The following is a 15,808-nucleotide window of genomic DNA, read 5'->3' as shown; positions in this document are numbered from 1 at the left end:
TAGTAAGATGTTCTTTACCCTCCATGCATTGGGAGGTTTTCCAAACTTTTTCCTTTGATTGATTTCAGGTTTCATAGCATTGTGATCTGAAAGTGTGCATGGTATGATCTCAATTCTTTTATATTTATTGAGGGCTGTTTTGTGACCCAGTATGTATGTGATCTATCTTGGAGAATGTTCCATGTGCACTCGAGAAGAATGTGTATTCTGCTGCTTTGAGATGCAAAGTTCTAAATATATCTGTCAAGTCCATCTGGTCCAGTGTATCATTCAGGGCCATTGTTTCTTTATTTACTTTCTGTCTAGATGATCTGTCCATTGTTGTACATGGAGTATTAAATTTGCCTGCAATTACCACATTCTTACCAATAAGATTGCTTATGTTTGTGATTGTTTTATATATTTTGGTGCTTCCAAATACGGTGTATAAACATTTATAATTGTTAGCTTTTCTTGATGGATAGACCCTGTAATTATGATATAATGTCCTTCATCTCTTGTTTAAAATCTTTAGTTTAAAATCTAGTTTGTCTTACATAAGTGGCTATTCCACCTTTCTTTTGACTTCCAGTAGCATGATAGTTGGTTCTCCATCCCCTCACTTTCAATCTGAAGGCGTCCTCAGGTCTAAAATGGGTCTCTTGTAGACAGCAAATAGATGGGTCTTGTTTTTTGTTGTTTTTTTGTTTTGTTTTGTTTTTTAAATCTATTCTGATACCCTCTGTCTTTTGATTAGAACATTTAGTCCATTTACATTCAGTGTTATTATTGAAAGATATGGATTAAGAGTCATTGTGTTATCTGTAGGTTTTATGCTTGTAGTGATGTCCCTGGTCCTTTGTGATCTTTGCAACATTCCATTCATAGAGTCCCCCTTAGGATCTCTTGTAGGGCTGATTTAGTGGTGATGAATTCCTTCAATTTTTGTTTGTCTGGGAAACCTTCATCCTTCCTTCTATTCTGAATGATAGGCTTGCTGGATAAAGGATTCTTGGCTGCATGTTTGTCCTATTCAGCACATTGAAAATTTCCTGCCTCTCCTGGCCTGTCAGTTTTCAGTAGATAGGTCTGCTACTCCCCTTATGTGTCTACCCTTGTAGGTTAAGGTCTGTTTATCCCTAAGCTACTTTCAAAATTCTCTCTTTCTCTTTGTATTTTGTCAGTTTCACTATGATATGTCATGTAGAAGATCAATTCAGTTATGTCTGAAGAGAGTTCTCTGTGCCTCCTGGATATCAATGTCTGTTTCCTTCCCCAAATTGGGGGAGTTCTCATCTATGATTTGTTCAAGTACACCTTCATCCCTTTTCTCTCACTTCTTCTGGCACTCCCATGATATGGATATTGTTCCATTTCATTGAATCACTCAGTTCTCTAATTCTCTCCTTGTGGTCCAGAATTTTTTATCTCTCTTTTTCTCAGCTTCATCTTTTTACATAATTTTATCTTCTATTACACTTAATCTCCCCTCTGCCTCTTCAGTCCTCACTGTCACCACCTCTAGTTTATTTTGCACCTCATTTATAGCATTTTCAAATTCATCATGACTATTTCTTAGTTCCTCGATCTCTGCAGCAATAGATTTTTGCTGTCTTCTATGCTTTTTTCAAGCCCAGCGATTAATCTTATGACTAGTATTCTAAATTCTTGTTCAGTTGTATTGTTTATATCTGTTTTGATCAGTTCTTTAGCTGTCATTTCTTCCTGGAATTTCTTTTGAGGAGAATTCTTCCGTTTTGTCATTTTGACTAGTTTTCTGTCCCTTATAAGTTTTAAAAGCTTGTTATGTGTCCTGCACCTGTGAGCACTACTTTATTAAAGAGGGGTCATACACTGTCCAGGGCCTGGCCCTTCAGGAGGTGTTTTTTGAAAGTGTTACTTGCCCTCTGTTGTTGTGACTTTGGTTACTTTATCACCCTACTCCTAGTGATGTTTTGGACCCTCCACCAGGTGTGCTTTGATTTGTTCATTGAAGTAGCCCTGGAAAGGAAAACAAATAAACAAAAACAGAACAAAAACAAGCAAACACACAAACAAAAACACAGAAACACCAGCTACAAGTAAACAGCAGGGTGGAGGTGTTGCTGATGAAAGAGGTCTTATTCTATACAAAGAGAGAAATGACAGGGGCAGGGGAAAAATAAAATAAAATAAAAATTGACCAGACAGAAACTATACGGCTTAATCCAGAGTGAGAGAAAGGAAAATAAAGAAGGAGGTGTAGAACATGTATCAAGAGAATGGATTAAGTATGTCTGCTTAAACAAACCAACAACCAAAGTAACCAGACTAGAGGAGGGAAGAGATAAGAAGGAGAAAAGGAAAGAAGAATATATCTATATAATAAGAATTGTGCAAGAATTAAACTAGGCAATGTAACAGCGCTGGCCTGGAGGAGGGGTCCATCTGGTTCCACAGCATCTATCTCCAGTAGATACGCAGTTACCCATTGTGGAGGGGTGTGGTTTGGTGTAGGTGGATCCTGCCTCCACTGCCGTCCCGCTGTCCAATCCCTGAAGCCCTGCCTTGGTGGTGGTGGTGGAAAGAAAAATGGGATACCCCAATGTCTCCTACCCGGACCTGGTATCCCAAAGCACTCTGTTCGAGCCGTTCTCACCGTGCCAGGGGTGCAAACGAGGCAGTTTGTCCTGCTCCACCGACCTCCATGACTCCCTGGCTTAAACCCCAATGTCTTTAAGGTTCCCATTCCATCCACCCCAGTTTGGGGGAAGTGCTGCTCCTTTGAGCAGATATATACTTCCCACAGCACTCTAGGGAGGGGATTGCTTTCTCCCACTGCGGACTGCACTCTGAACTAGTTATCCAAGCCTGGGGCTGGCTCCCCTCCTCCCCTAGGCGCACGAACAGGGCAGCCCATCCCATCCAGTGAAAGCCCTGCAGTTAGGGCTCTCTCTGTCCCGGTCCATGGTTTTCTCTTGTCCAGATATAATCCTATGCTTCCCCAGCCTCTCTTTCTTTTCCCTTTGTCTCTCTGCAGGAGGAGATCCCTCTCCTCTGTTCATTTTATCTCTCCCAGTTCACAATCACGCACGTATGGCCTGGTAGGTTGTCCCAGTGGGTCCCTGGAAGCGTCTCTGTCACTTCACCACCCGGACTCTTGAAGTTCAAAGTCCTTTGGCCTCAACACTGCTTTTTTTGACAGACAAGGGAACTTCGGATCCCCCTACTTCTCCACCATGTTGGCCCCTTCCCTTAAATATCTTGATTTAGGGGCGCCTGGGTGGCGCAGTCGGTTAAGCATCCGACTTCAGCCAGGTCACGATCTCGCGGTCCGTGAGTTTGAGCCCCGCATCAGGCTCTGGGCTGACGGCTCAGAGCCTGGAGCCTGCTTCCGATTCTGTGTCTCCCTCTCTCTCTGCCCCTCCCCCGTTCATGCTCTGTCTCTATCTGTCCCAAAAATAAATAAACGTTGAAAAAAAAAATTTTTTTTAAAAAAATATCTTGATTTAAACTCTGAGTCATTCTGTGGTAACAAACCATGAATTGCAAATCTTCTACTAAACTGTTACTTATCAGACTGTCCATCAAAACATTACATGCTAAATGGACTCCCTCAGCATTATTCCCTTGTTTTACATTTGGCCCATCATTTGTAGAACTGGGGTGCATTCCACTCTCAGTTTCCATGGGGATCCCACGTCACCAGAATCAAGCATCTCTAATGGCATGTCAGCACTTCTGTTGATGAAGTTACTGTAGAACTGGGCAAAAATGTTTTGAGTCTCCATGCTAAGGGGAAGTGACACTTGAAAATAAATTGAAATCAGTTTGAGAACAGACAGAGAAACCGGGAAGTTCATGATGTAGAGAGTATAACATTTTGTGAGATATAATACAGTCTGTACATTGATTGAAGAAATGGAATTTTCACATGTTCCCTAACTAATGAAAAGTATTATATGGATTTCTACCCAAGTGCACTTGTACAACTGTACTAATTTGTTCAGTAACAATAGGATTTACTAGTTTTCAAAGAGGTGAGCTCTTCTTCAGAGTACCTCAGGATCTAGACCAAAGATCAGGGTCTAATAGCAACGTGTGAATAATACGGCAGAATCTGGTTATCCATGTCTGCTACCATGGGCGGCACCAAGGAGTGTTTGTTGTTGCAAAGTGAAAGAAGCCATCACAAAAGACCACGTATTGTGTGATACCATTTATATGAAATGTTCAGAGCAAGCAAATCTATAGAGATAAAAGGTAGATTTGTGGTTGTACTTGCTCAAAGGGCTGGGGGAAAATGGAGAGTGACTGCTCATGGGTATAAGATTTCCTTGGGGGATGAAATTGATTGTGGTTTTAGTTGTACTACTCTGACCATACCCCAAACTGTTACACTGCATACTTTAAATGGATGAATTGTGTGGTATGTCAATTATATTTCAATAGCGCTGTTAAAAAAAAAAAAAAAAAAAAAAAACTAGGCAGGTGAGGTAACTGCACAACACACAGCTTAACCACAGCAGTAGTGGCATTTGACAGAAACAACTTCAGAGAGTATTGTGGAGGTGTTGTAGTCAGAAGACGCTTCAACCTTATTTCTGAATCCCTTTTAGGGATTAATCTAATGATCAGTGATTCAGTGGTTTGGTTAAACAATTTCTGCTCATGTTTGGAGACTTCCATTTTTCGTTTTCTTACTGGGTGGGCCTGTGTTCCCACCAGGGTCATTGCCAGTTTGGTAAATGTGTGGCCACGATGCAGTTCTGCTGCCCTAAGGACAGCCACGTGCACACCAGGAGATCTTGCTACAGTTTTCCATGTGTCTTAAGTCCCATTCAGTGTCATATGAATCGCTGCACTTACAAGAATTATGGTTCTTTTCAATATGCATTTTCATAAAATGGCAAAACTGACAAAATGGACTGTCAGGGCCTCTAGAATATCCTTCAGTTGGGCAAATAGTAGAATTTTGCTACCGTTCTAAAATCTTTTTTGTTGAGGGATTTCCTGTAGCCATCATGCAGGCTGTGGCTCTCCCCCAGTACTTAAGGCTGTTGGGGAGGTTCTCCCTGCAGGTACACAGAACACACAGGATACTGGTGTAAGTCAGCTTGCTCACTGACATCGGGACCAGCTTTCAGGCTGGTGCCACCAAGGGCATAGCCAGAGGCACCTGCTGTCCCTCAGCTATCCTGGAGGCCTCCATATCAGCCTGAGGAGGTGACAGCAGTATAGTGGTGACCCCCCTGTGGTGGTGAGAGCACCCGAGGCCAGAGCCGCTGTCCCTGCTGCTGTCAGCCGGTTAGCCTCCCCTTTCAGGTTGTCCCCTGGGGCTCCTTGGTGCTGCCTAGAGCACCAAGGAAAAGGGATGAGTTAATCCTCAGGACTCCGGCAGTCAGTTAATTATTCAAAAACATTTTATTGATTACCTTCTTTTCCATTCACAACCCCCCAGCTGAGGGCATTGTCCTAGTTCCCTGAAAGAGGTTAAAGTGCATGAAGATGGAGAAGCCTATAAATTAACAAAGAGAAAATAACCCTATGACTCTACAGAAAATAAGTCTTTGGTTGGTATGTGCAGTGAAGGAATTGCGTGTTTGGAGAGCCGGGTAAGAGCCCCTTGAGGTGGGCTTGTATCGTGCCTGGGCACCCACATGAGCAAGAACATAGACTAGAAAAGCACAGAATTGGATAGGTGGTCTAATCCAGCTACAGTGTCAGATACCTCGGGTGGAGCACTCTTGGGAGAGTGGCTGGGAAGGGCAGGGTAGAGCCAAGGTTCAGAGGATTTTAAATGCCAGGAGCACTTATAAGAGACACAGGTCTGCTCCTCGTAGTGTTATTGAACACCTGCTAAGGGCTGGGCACTGCTAGGTGCTCAGCTTCATGATAGCCCTGAAAGGTGGACATAGGTATTGTCATTTTACAGATGAAGAAACTGAGTCAGACCAGGTACTCTGCCCAAGGTCACAGAGTTAGTAAATGCTGAATTGAATCATCCTGCGTTCCAGCTACTATGCTAGGCTTGCCTTTTCTCTGGAGAGACAAGACTTTTTTGTTTTTAATTTTTTTTAATGTTTATTTTATTTTTGAGAGAGAGATAGAGACAGAGCTCAAGCAAGGGAGGGGCAGAGAGAGAGGGAGACACAGAATCCAAAGCAGGCTCCAGGCTCTGAACTGTCAGCACAGAGCCCGACGTGGGGGTTTGAACTCACAAACCATGAGATCATGACCTCAGCCAAAGTTGGCGCTTAACCCACTGAGCCACCTAGGCACCCCTGGAGACACAAAAGTCTTGCATGAAATAGAACGGCAGTGTGGCATTAACTGGTAGGTTGAATCATATGGAAATGCCATTTGTGTAGGTCAAAATGGTCAATACTAGCAATTTCATATGGTTCCATCTAGCATTTGGGGCTCAGAGGAGTGAGAAAGAAATCTCTTCGGTAGGAATGGCCAGCAGAGGTTTCATGGAGGAGTTGGGAACCAAACAAGGCCTTGGTTTAGACTCTGGATGGGTAGAAATGAGAGAGAAACATGGGAGAGGTGGAAGTATGGAGGCCAGCCTAACAGGCTGGCAAGTGACTTGGGGACATCTATCAGTGGATACTCAAAGTGGGCCCCGGGATCCCAGAGGTGATGTGATCCGTGCTTTGGGCCCTAAGGAGACAAATTTAGATTGACTCATGGCTTTGTGGGTGAGCTTGGATGTTAGTGCTGCTAATCTTGTCCCTGTGCACATTCTCTCTGCAGGAAACAGGTGAGCAGATTGCTATTAAGCAGTGCCGGCAGGAGCTCAGCCCCCGGAATCGAGAGCGGTGGTGCCTGGAGATCCAGATCATGAGAAGGTGAGGGCCTAGTGCACCAAGCCAAGGTAGGGCCATCATTGTAGGGGGACCAAGAGACTGCAGTAGCTGAGGAGCCCTGGGGCATTGAAGTGACATCTGGAGAGAGCCCTCTGGAGCAACAGCCGCACCTGCTGCCTCTGGAAAAGAGTCATAAATCTCAGTCCCTCAGTTAGGATAACAGATGACTTCTAGAGGAGTGGCTGCTAGGTGCTTTTAGTCAGTTGTTTCTTCTTTAATTTTTTTTTTTTTTTTTTTTTTTGATATTCAGTTTTGAGAGAGCCCAAGCAGGGGAGGGGCAGAGAGAGAGGGAGGGAGGGAGACAGAGAATGAGAAGCGCACTCCAGGTTCTGAGCTGTCAGTGCAGAGCCTGATGTGGGGCTCGAACTCACAAACTGCAAGATCATGACCTGAGCTGAGTTGGACACTTATCTGATTGAGGCACCCAGGCGCCCCTGGTCAGTTTTATTTGTTATATTAAATAATTTAAAATAGCAGTTACAGTGAATTTTCCTTTGTCAGCAAAGATGCTTTTTCCCCCTTATATTTCCAATTCCAAGATGGTGTGTGACTCTCCACCGTTGTAAAACAATCACCAATACTTCTTCCTCTAGTATGGAGACAGGGGCTGTCTGTCAGTCCCGGGATGGTTGCTGTCCTCCCAGGTAGTGAGGGGTTTAGGTAAGTGTTGAGGTATACTCGCAACCCAGTCATTTTGCAAGACCTCAAACAGGTGCTCCCTCCATGAACCTCTTAAGAAGGGGAGGCATCACCTTGTTTACACACACACACACACACACACACACACACACACACCCCATCCCCACTGGAATGGCATGAGATTGGAAGTCCCTCTACCTTCTCTGTTTTTAGAAGCAGTTTTGAAGTACAGTGAGGACTTGATATGGGGCACTCTAAAGAAAATTCAGTTGCACATGTTGCACTCACAGTCCTTGCACTCGTGGTGCTGAAAGTAGAGCTGGGTAGATACTAACTGACCGGGCACCAAGGTGAATAGCCAGTTCCTGACCTCTATCCTCCTGCTAATTCCTGAGGGCCCTCAGCCAGTCCAAGCCTTTGTTGTAAAGCTTTGCTGATACATGGACAGAGTGGGGAATGGGTTTGAGCCCGAAGTCTGGGTGTCTCCCTCACTGGTTTCTCCTTCCTAGGCTGAACCACCCCAATGTGGTAGCTGCCCGGGATGTCCCCGAGGGGATGCAGAACTTGGCTCCCAATGACTTGCCTCTGCTGGCCATGGAGTACTGCCAAGGAGGAGATCTCCGAAAGGTGAGACTTCAGGGTGGCGGGACACAGCCTGTCTGGGCAGGGAGTGGTGGAGAGGCCTTTCACCCCTTTTATCACCAGGAAGCTCAGGCAGTCACGGTGACTCTGGCTTGCTTTCCCTTCTCAGATCCCCCTCATCCATGCTCAGGGTGGGGTGACAAGCGTGTGATGTGAATCAAGAGACTGAATCAGAAGCTCTTACGAGAAAGTCAGGGAAGGGCTTGCTGTATGTCCTGCACAGTGATTACTAAAATGACAAGGAAAAGATCACCAGGTTTTGAGGATGGGGAAGGACTGGACAAGTTCCAAAACAAACTTTTCTTCCCTAGACATGTCAGAGCCACTGCAGTCCTTTAGTGTCAGTGTCACCGCTGTCCTTATTAGGAGGGATTTTCTCCTACTGATGTGGTGGCACTGCACACGGGGTCACAGAGTAGAACAGGAAGGGGCTGGCTTAGTAATCAGGGGACTGGGATGAAACCCCAGAGCCACCACTGACTCATCTTCTGGGCATTTGTTCCTCTAGCACATTAACTTCTCTTTGCTAGGACGTACACTTCAGGGTGGCTGACGGCAGCCCCTTGTCTCAGGGACGGTCGTGTCTGCCCACCGCCCCAGCATTGTCTGAAACACCACCTACTTTTATATCTTGCCTTGTTTGATTTTCAGCAGACCTGTGATGTTGGTAAAACTATGATTCCCATGTGAAGGATGGATGTCATGGCCCAGAATGTTGAGGCCGATGACCAGGCCTCACATGGCTGCAGTGGCAGAGCTTCTTTGGTCACAGTCTGCGGGAGCCCCACTGTGGGCCACCTCTCCATCTGTGAAACCAAATGATGCTACATAGTGTGAGGAAAAATAAAAGCTCTGGACAACAGAGTTGTTTTTGTGCTAAAAAAGAGATCGCTCTGTTAGTGTACTTCTCCCCTAACTTTTCACTCTAGAAAAAGGGCCATTATATTGTAACAGGTTGCGGGGGAGGGGGGAGGTAGGCAGGATACCCAGGCATTTCTTCTATCTTGACATGGCAGTTTCCTGGACCCAGCATCATGGGCTGTTCTCATTACTTTTCTGACCCCTTCCGCCTTCTTTTTGTGAAGGAAACTTTCCATGAGTGTTGATCTGCTCAAGTGGCTTTCTCCTGCCATGGGAGGTGGGCAGATCCTGGGAGTGTGAGAGCAGGATGTGAACAGTCATTGGCATGACCTACAAGCAGGGAACTGATAACGGATGAGAAATGGGGAATTTGACAATGCTTCGATTTTCCCCTTTATTTTCGTAACCTTTGACAATCATCCGATTACTAAATGAGTTATTTAAAATAGGGATAGAGTTATGTTGTTACAGTTGAGTGGATGGTCCTTGGAGAGCAGGGGGAGGGGGGTTGGTGAGATGTGACCAGATTATGGAGGGCTCTGAAGCCCAGCAGAGAACTTGAGACTTGATCGTGTAGGCAGCAAAGAGCCAGTTAGCCATGGAAGAAGATGACGCACTTCAGTGTAAATGACCTGGCGTGGGGCACGAGATGATCTGTGGGAGGCAGGAAGCCCTTGCACTCTGAGGGGCCTTTGTCCATGCTGCTCCCTCCTAGGGGGATGCGCAGGGAGGGCGCTGCTGCCCAAAGGGCCTGGGATCTCTGTTCTCTCTGTTCTCCAAATGAGGTAGCCTATCTTTCCCTCCTCTCAAGAGTTCAAAACCTACTGCCCTGGGCACAGAAAGGCGAGCTTGGCCAGCACATGAGCAAATGTGGAAGCAGGAACTGATTAGAAGACTGAAGTGTGTATGCCCAGCTCAGGCAACAGACTCTTGGATGTTCTTGGATATAAATGCTAGTTAATAACTTTGATCCTTGAGTGGGAAGTTATTTTCTCTGCTGTCTTCAATCGAGGCCAGCTGCCAGCAGCATATTGAGCCAGGGCCAGGAGGGCAGAGAGGACAAGTGTTTGGGCTTGGGCCTCAGATAGACATGGCTCTATATTCTAGCACTGCCCTGGAATGGCTATGTGAACAGACAGATCACTGAACCCCTCCAGTCTCAGGCTCCTCACCTGTGAGGTACTCACCTCAGTGGCAGTGGGAGGATGAAATGAGACCATGTAGGTAAAGCTTTACTGAGCTAATCTGTGCAGAGGTTAGCCAGGTCCTGGGCATGTCGTAAGTGCTCATTAAATATTCCCCACCACCACCATCATCCCGCTGGCAAGGCCACGTTGGAGGAAATGGTCAGAGGGTGGTTTTCAGTGAGTGCCTCCACCCTGTCCTCTGTGGGACTCTGGGGAGTAGTGGTCCCATTGTCGCCGAGTGTGGCCTCTGGCCTGCCTCCTTCAGAACTGCAGCTCAGGTGAGAAAAATCTCTCATCTTAGAATGACTCAGACACCTCACTGATGAGCACGGGAGTACTTCTGGGAGTTGCACTGCTGCTTCCTCCTTCCTCCACCTGCTGCCCAGGCTGTCTTGACAGCCTTAGGTCCTCAAAGCCCAGGGCTGGGGTTAGCACTCGCATGACTTCAGCTGGGAAGACACACTGTGGACTTGGTGGTGGTAGGGGACCGCTCACTCTGATGCTTCTTTTCAACTTCTTGACAGTACCTGAACCAGTTTGAGAACTGCTGTGGCCTTCGGGAAGGAGCCATCCTCACCTTGCTGAGTGACATTGGTAAATCCCAGCCCTGGAAGTCAGGTCATGGTCTCCACGGAGGGTGTGTGGTGCCCCTGTGAGTTCTTGCAGAGCACAGAGGGGAGATATTTTGGTCCTCTGTTCTTTACAGAGGGTGGGGTTGTCACCAAGGGGCTAGTCAGGCAGGCGCTGAACTCAAATAGATTTCCCTTCCTTCCGGACTAAGTCATGAAGTGAATGATGATGTATATAGAATAACAGATTTCCTTTCTCATTGAAAAGCTCCACTCCCTGCTTTCCTGGAAAGGCCAGCAATAGAATAGGTTGTCATTTGAATGAATTTCATCCCTTGGCAACTAATTTTTCCACTTCCACGTTGACAGCATAGGAAAAACTGCTCTTGTTCAATCCTTTGGTATTGTTAGTGTCCTCAGATGAGGGTGTCTGCTACACTCTGAGGGAGTGTAGAGTGTAGATCAGGGAGAAGAGTGACCTCAGACTGCAGAGGTCAGATACTATCTCCTGGACCCTGGTGCCCGCTCTAGGTCAGCACATGGTTCCAGCCTATGGAAACAGACATCAGGGATGCCTGGGTGGCTCAGTTGGTTAAGTGTCTGACTCTTGTTTTCGGCTCAGGTCATGATCTCGCGGTTTGTGAATTCAAGCCCCACATCAGGCTTTGCACTGATGCGTGGAGGCTGCTTGGGATTCTCTCTCCCTTTCTCTCTGCCCCTCCCCTGCTCGCTCTCTCTCAAAATAAACATTAAAAAAGAAAGAAAGGAAAGAAAGAGAGAGAGAGAGAGAGAAAGAAAGAAAGAAAGAAAGAAAGAAAGAAAGAAAGAAAGAAAAAGAAAGGAAAGAAAGGAAGGCAGGCCAGGCCCTAAGCCTCCTTTTTTTCTTTCTTTATTTTTTTAATTTCCAAGATTGTTGGTACAGATTGATAATTTATAAAGTTTAGAGTTATCCAGAGTTTGTCACTGAGTGACTAGTTGCCCCTAGATATGGGCATTGATACCACTTTTCAACCCTCTCCATCTCAGCCTCTCTGAAGCTACATGCTTTTATCTTTTCGTTTACTCAAACTTTTTTTGTTTTTTTTTAGAAAAATATCAAATATATAGAAAAGTTGAAAGAGTAGTACGGTGAAACCCACATACCTTTCAGCGGGATTCACCTGTTGCTACGATTTTGCCACGTCTGTAAAGCTGTGTTTTCTAACTCTTTCCCTGGAAGGGTAGGTGAGCCTCTAGTCTCTGAAACACTCTGCCTTCCTAGTGTGGGTCCACGTCTCCCTTACCCTCTGTCACTCTTCATAGAGGGTAGGAAAGAAGGAAATGAAGGTGGGGAGAGTCCAGCAATGACATAAAGTTAGGATCCAAACAGTCTGACATAGAAAATTCCATCTCCCTCTGAATCCTGTGTTTGTCCTTTGGATGGAGTTCACAGTGGGGACAAGTTGACATTGCACCAGTTTTATCTGACTTGAGTGGGCGTCCACCACTAGCCAGACTGATTCCTTCATGAGTTGGCCTGTGTGAGTCTACTGGAAGGGCCCTCTCCGTCTATCTAGAGGGTCTAGTCTATCAGTTGAGAATCCCACCTGTTTTCTTGACATTTTGCTTAGACAACACTTGATTGTCTTGTTACCCCAGTGGCCAAATTATTAATTTATTCTGTTGAGTTGGGCTAAAGGCTGGTTAGTAGTTTGAGGAATATTCTTTTGCTCTTAATGGGAAACTTATTTTATTTCTCTCTGGTTAGAGCTTTAAGTCATTTTTTAAAATTAATTTATTTCTTTTAGAGGGAGAGAGAGCACATGAGCAGGGGAGAGGGACAGAGGGAGAGAGAGAGAATCTTAAGCAGGCTCCATGCTTCGTGTGGAGCTCGACACAGGGCTTGATCCCACAACCCTGGGATAGTGACCTGAGCAGAAAAAAGGGACCAGTGCTTAACCACTGAACACCCGAGTACCCCAAGCTTTAAGTCATTTTTTTTTAAGTGTTATCCTCTCAAATATTTTTCTTTCACTGATTATATTAGCAAATAGTTATGAAGAAAGTCTTTAATTTCTTGGCTAGAGTACACAGAACTTTCTACTTCCTCCTAAAACTTTTACTTCCTTAAGTGATGTAGTGATGTTAATAATTCTTTTTTTTTTTTTTTTTAACGTTTATTTATTCTTGAGACAGAGAGAGACAGAGCATGAACAGGGGAGGGGCAGAGAGAGAGGGAGACACAGAATTGGAAGCAGGCTCCAGGCTCTGAGCCATCAGCCCACAGCCTGACGCGGGGCTCGAACTCACGGACCGCGAGATCGTGACCCGGGCTGAAGTCGGACGCTCAACCGACTGAGCCACCCAGGCGCTCCTGTAGTGATGTTAATAAAGCATCTACTGATTGCATATTCTTTGGTCTGGGCACATTTTGTATGCCGTTACCATTGGCTTGTGTGATAGCTTTCATATTATCTATTGAAGTTGTGGGTGTGTGTTTAAGTTATACATAAGTCAGAATAATGAAGATTGGTAAACTCCCGAGTGTGCATGCAATTCAGCCCTCCTATAGGCGGATGTATATTAAAATTCTTTAGGTCACTGGTTCCCTATCTTTCCTCTCTGTGACCCAAAATTGGAAATAATGAGGCTATGAAGTACTAATACTCTAGGATGAAATTCTTGAAAGCAGAGATTTTAGTCATTGCTGTGTCTCCAGCATCTAGAATAGTGGTATCCTATATAGTAGCCTCTCTGTAAATATTTGTCAAATGAATGTAATAAATTGGAAAGGAAATTAAAATAACTAAGGACCTATTTATTTATTTATTAATTTAATTTATTTTTTTTATGTATAATTTTCTGGGTTTTTTTCTTTTTTTTTTTTTTAATTTTTTTAAATTTTTTTTTTTTTCAACATTTATTTATTTTTGGGACAGAGAGAGACAGAGCATGAACGGGGGAGGGGCAGAGAGAGAGGGAGACACAGAATCGGAAACAGGCTCCAGGCTCTGAGCCATCAGCCCAGAGCCCGACGCGGGGCTCGAACTCAGGGACCGCGAGATCGTGACCTGGCTGAAGTCGGACGCTTAACCGACTGCGCCACCCAGGCGCCCCTCTGGGTTTTTTTTTCAATATATGAAGTTTATTGTCAAATTGGTTTCCATACAACACCCAGTGCTCCTCCCAAAAGGTGCCCTCCTCAATACCCATCACCCACCCTCCCCTCCCTCCCACCCCCCATCAACCCTCAGTTTGTTCTCAGTTTTTAAGAGTAAGGACCTATTTAAAAAACAAAACAAAAGATGATGTCCACATTTTATTAACAGTCCCAGGTCAAATACCTGCCTTTACACTTATTGGCATTGTGACCTTAGTCATGTTACCTAATTTTTAAGAACATCTGTTTTATTAGCTGTAAAATGAGACTGTCACTCACCTCATTAGAATGGTTATGAGGACAAAATGAGATGATATACAAGAAGCTGCCAGCACAGTGTTTCCTGCTCCTCGCGTAATGTACGGTCAGCAAATATTCATTTCCTTCTCATTTCCTTCCCCCTCTGGATTTGGATTAATAGCATCCCTTTTGAAAAACCTCAGTCACCCTTATTTGGGATCCGGTGAGCCGGGCAGGGGGTTGTCTTGTGAGACTTCCCTTCCTGGACATGGTTCATCTTCAGACCTATTCCTGTGTCCTTTTGGAGCAATCCCATCCCCTGATGTTGTGGTTGTGTTGTGGTTGTGGTTGTTGATAAGCTTGTATTTTACTTTCATTTCCGTTTCTGATTTGTGTACAAGATTCATCAAGTTTATTTCTTTTGCAAGGATCTCGTCACTGAGCCAGAGTTCAGAGGCATCTCCCGGAGCTCATATAACATAACTCTTTTGTATTCTGAAACATTTCCTGAGCATATTTTGTTCCAGTTTGTTCCAAGTGCTGGCCCCATGTTCCCTTTGTTGGAGTTGCCACTGCTGTTCTCTGCCAGGTTGACTTTAGATAAGTGGTAGAGCCACACCCTTGACCACTGGGTCCAGAATTCATGGCCTTCTTTTCTGGATTAAACCTGTTTTAACCAAGCTTCTTCTGAGCCACTAACCTTACAGAGATGCCCACTCAGAGCTGTATCATGGTAATAGATAGACATAGAAAGGATTTTTCCAGTGAACTTTAAGTTGGCCCAGAAGATACTGCAGAATACATAGGAGAAAATGAGCAGTTTCCTGGTGAGCACAAAGGCCAGACAGACCTATTAGACAGTTTCTCCTATGCTGGTAAGTGATCTGGGGACAGGTGTAGAGGCAGCTGGAAATGATCTGGATTTCCGTATAATGTAACCCTAAAATAGCTCAAGGAAGTTATATCTAAGTGGAGTCTATTTAAACACTCTTGCTCATTAGCCTTTGGAAAACATTGGAGTGTATTTCCTTCTGCCAGCAGAGGCGCAAACTGCTGAGCGCTCAAGGTTGAGGGAAAGACTGACACTTTCTGGACGCCCGTGTCTCCACTGTCAGGCGGGGACCTGCCCGTGCCCTGGCCAGTTGGGTGGGCCAGTTGTGTGATCGCCATGGCCTCATCAGATCTTAAGTCTGAGTAGATCTTCCTTGATTTTCCAGATGGCCAGTTTACTGTGGGGACTGACCATCTTGTCCTCTGAACCTTCAGGAACCCCACTCCCCATTTTCATCTGTGCTTCATTCTCTGAGTCACCATCTCTGTCCCTGTTTGAGCTGCTCCTTATAGGCATCAGTACCTCAACACTAAAAAGCAGAGAGGATTTCAAAGAGAATACAGGGCTTTAGGGAAGAGAACTTATCCTAGGAATCAAAATTTATTTAGTGTTTCTCTGATTGTGTGGATTTATAACACAAGGGGACTACTCGATGTCAGAAATTGAGACCATTTGTATATAAAGTATGTTGGGGAGCATAAATAAACATAATAATAATAGAAGAGAAGACAACTGGCTTTTAGTCCTGGCTTCTCCATTTTCTCAGAGCTGTTACCTCAGGCAAGTACCTTATGGTCCATTTATCTTTTTATTTCTTCTCTGTGGAAAACTGGGTAACTTTCGGGGCTTACATTTTCTCAAATTTAAAA

The 15,808-nt window shown here is 45.0% G+C and overlaps 1 protein-coding gene across 3 annotated transcripts in view; it reads left to right on the top strand.

Annotated features, from left to right (window-relative positions):
* Positions 1 to 15,808, top strand: part of IKBKB (inhibitor of nuclear factor kappa B kinase subunit beta) — a 74,712-nt gene that overhangs the window by 14,412 nt on the left and 44,492 nt on the right. For all 3 annotated transcript variants that reach the window (XM_047855848.1, XM_047855847.1, XM_047855846.1), the window contains exons 3-5: positions 6,718 to 6,812; positions 7,979 to 8,096; positions 10,684 to 10,753. In XM_047855848.1, coding sequence (XP_047711804.1) covers positions 6,718 to 6,812; positions 7,979 to 8,096; positions 10,684 to 10,753 — 283 coding nt within the window. The remainder of the gene's footprint in view (positions 1 to 6,717; positions 6,813 to 7,978; positions 8,097 to 10,683; positions 10,754 to 15,808) is intronic.

The sequence above is a fragment of the Prionailurus viverrinus genome, chromosome B1 (genome assembly GCF_022837055.1).
Source record: "Prionailurus viverrinus isolate Anna chromosome B1, UM_Priviv_1.0, whole genome shotgun sequence".
Classification (NCBI taxonomy): Eukaryota; Metazoa; Chordata; class Mammalia; order Carnivora; family Felidae; genus Prionailurus; species Prionailurus viverrinus.
Note: the sequence above shows the minus strand (reverse complement) of the source record. Positions and strands in the feature narration are given on the sequence as shown.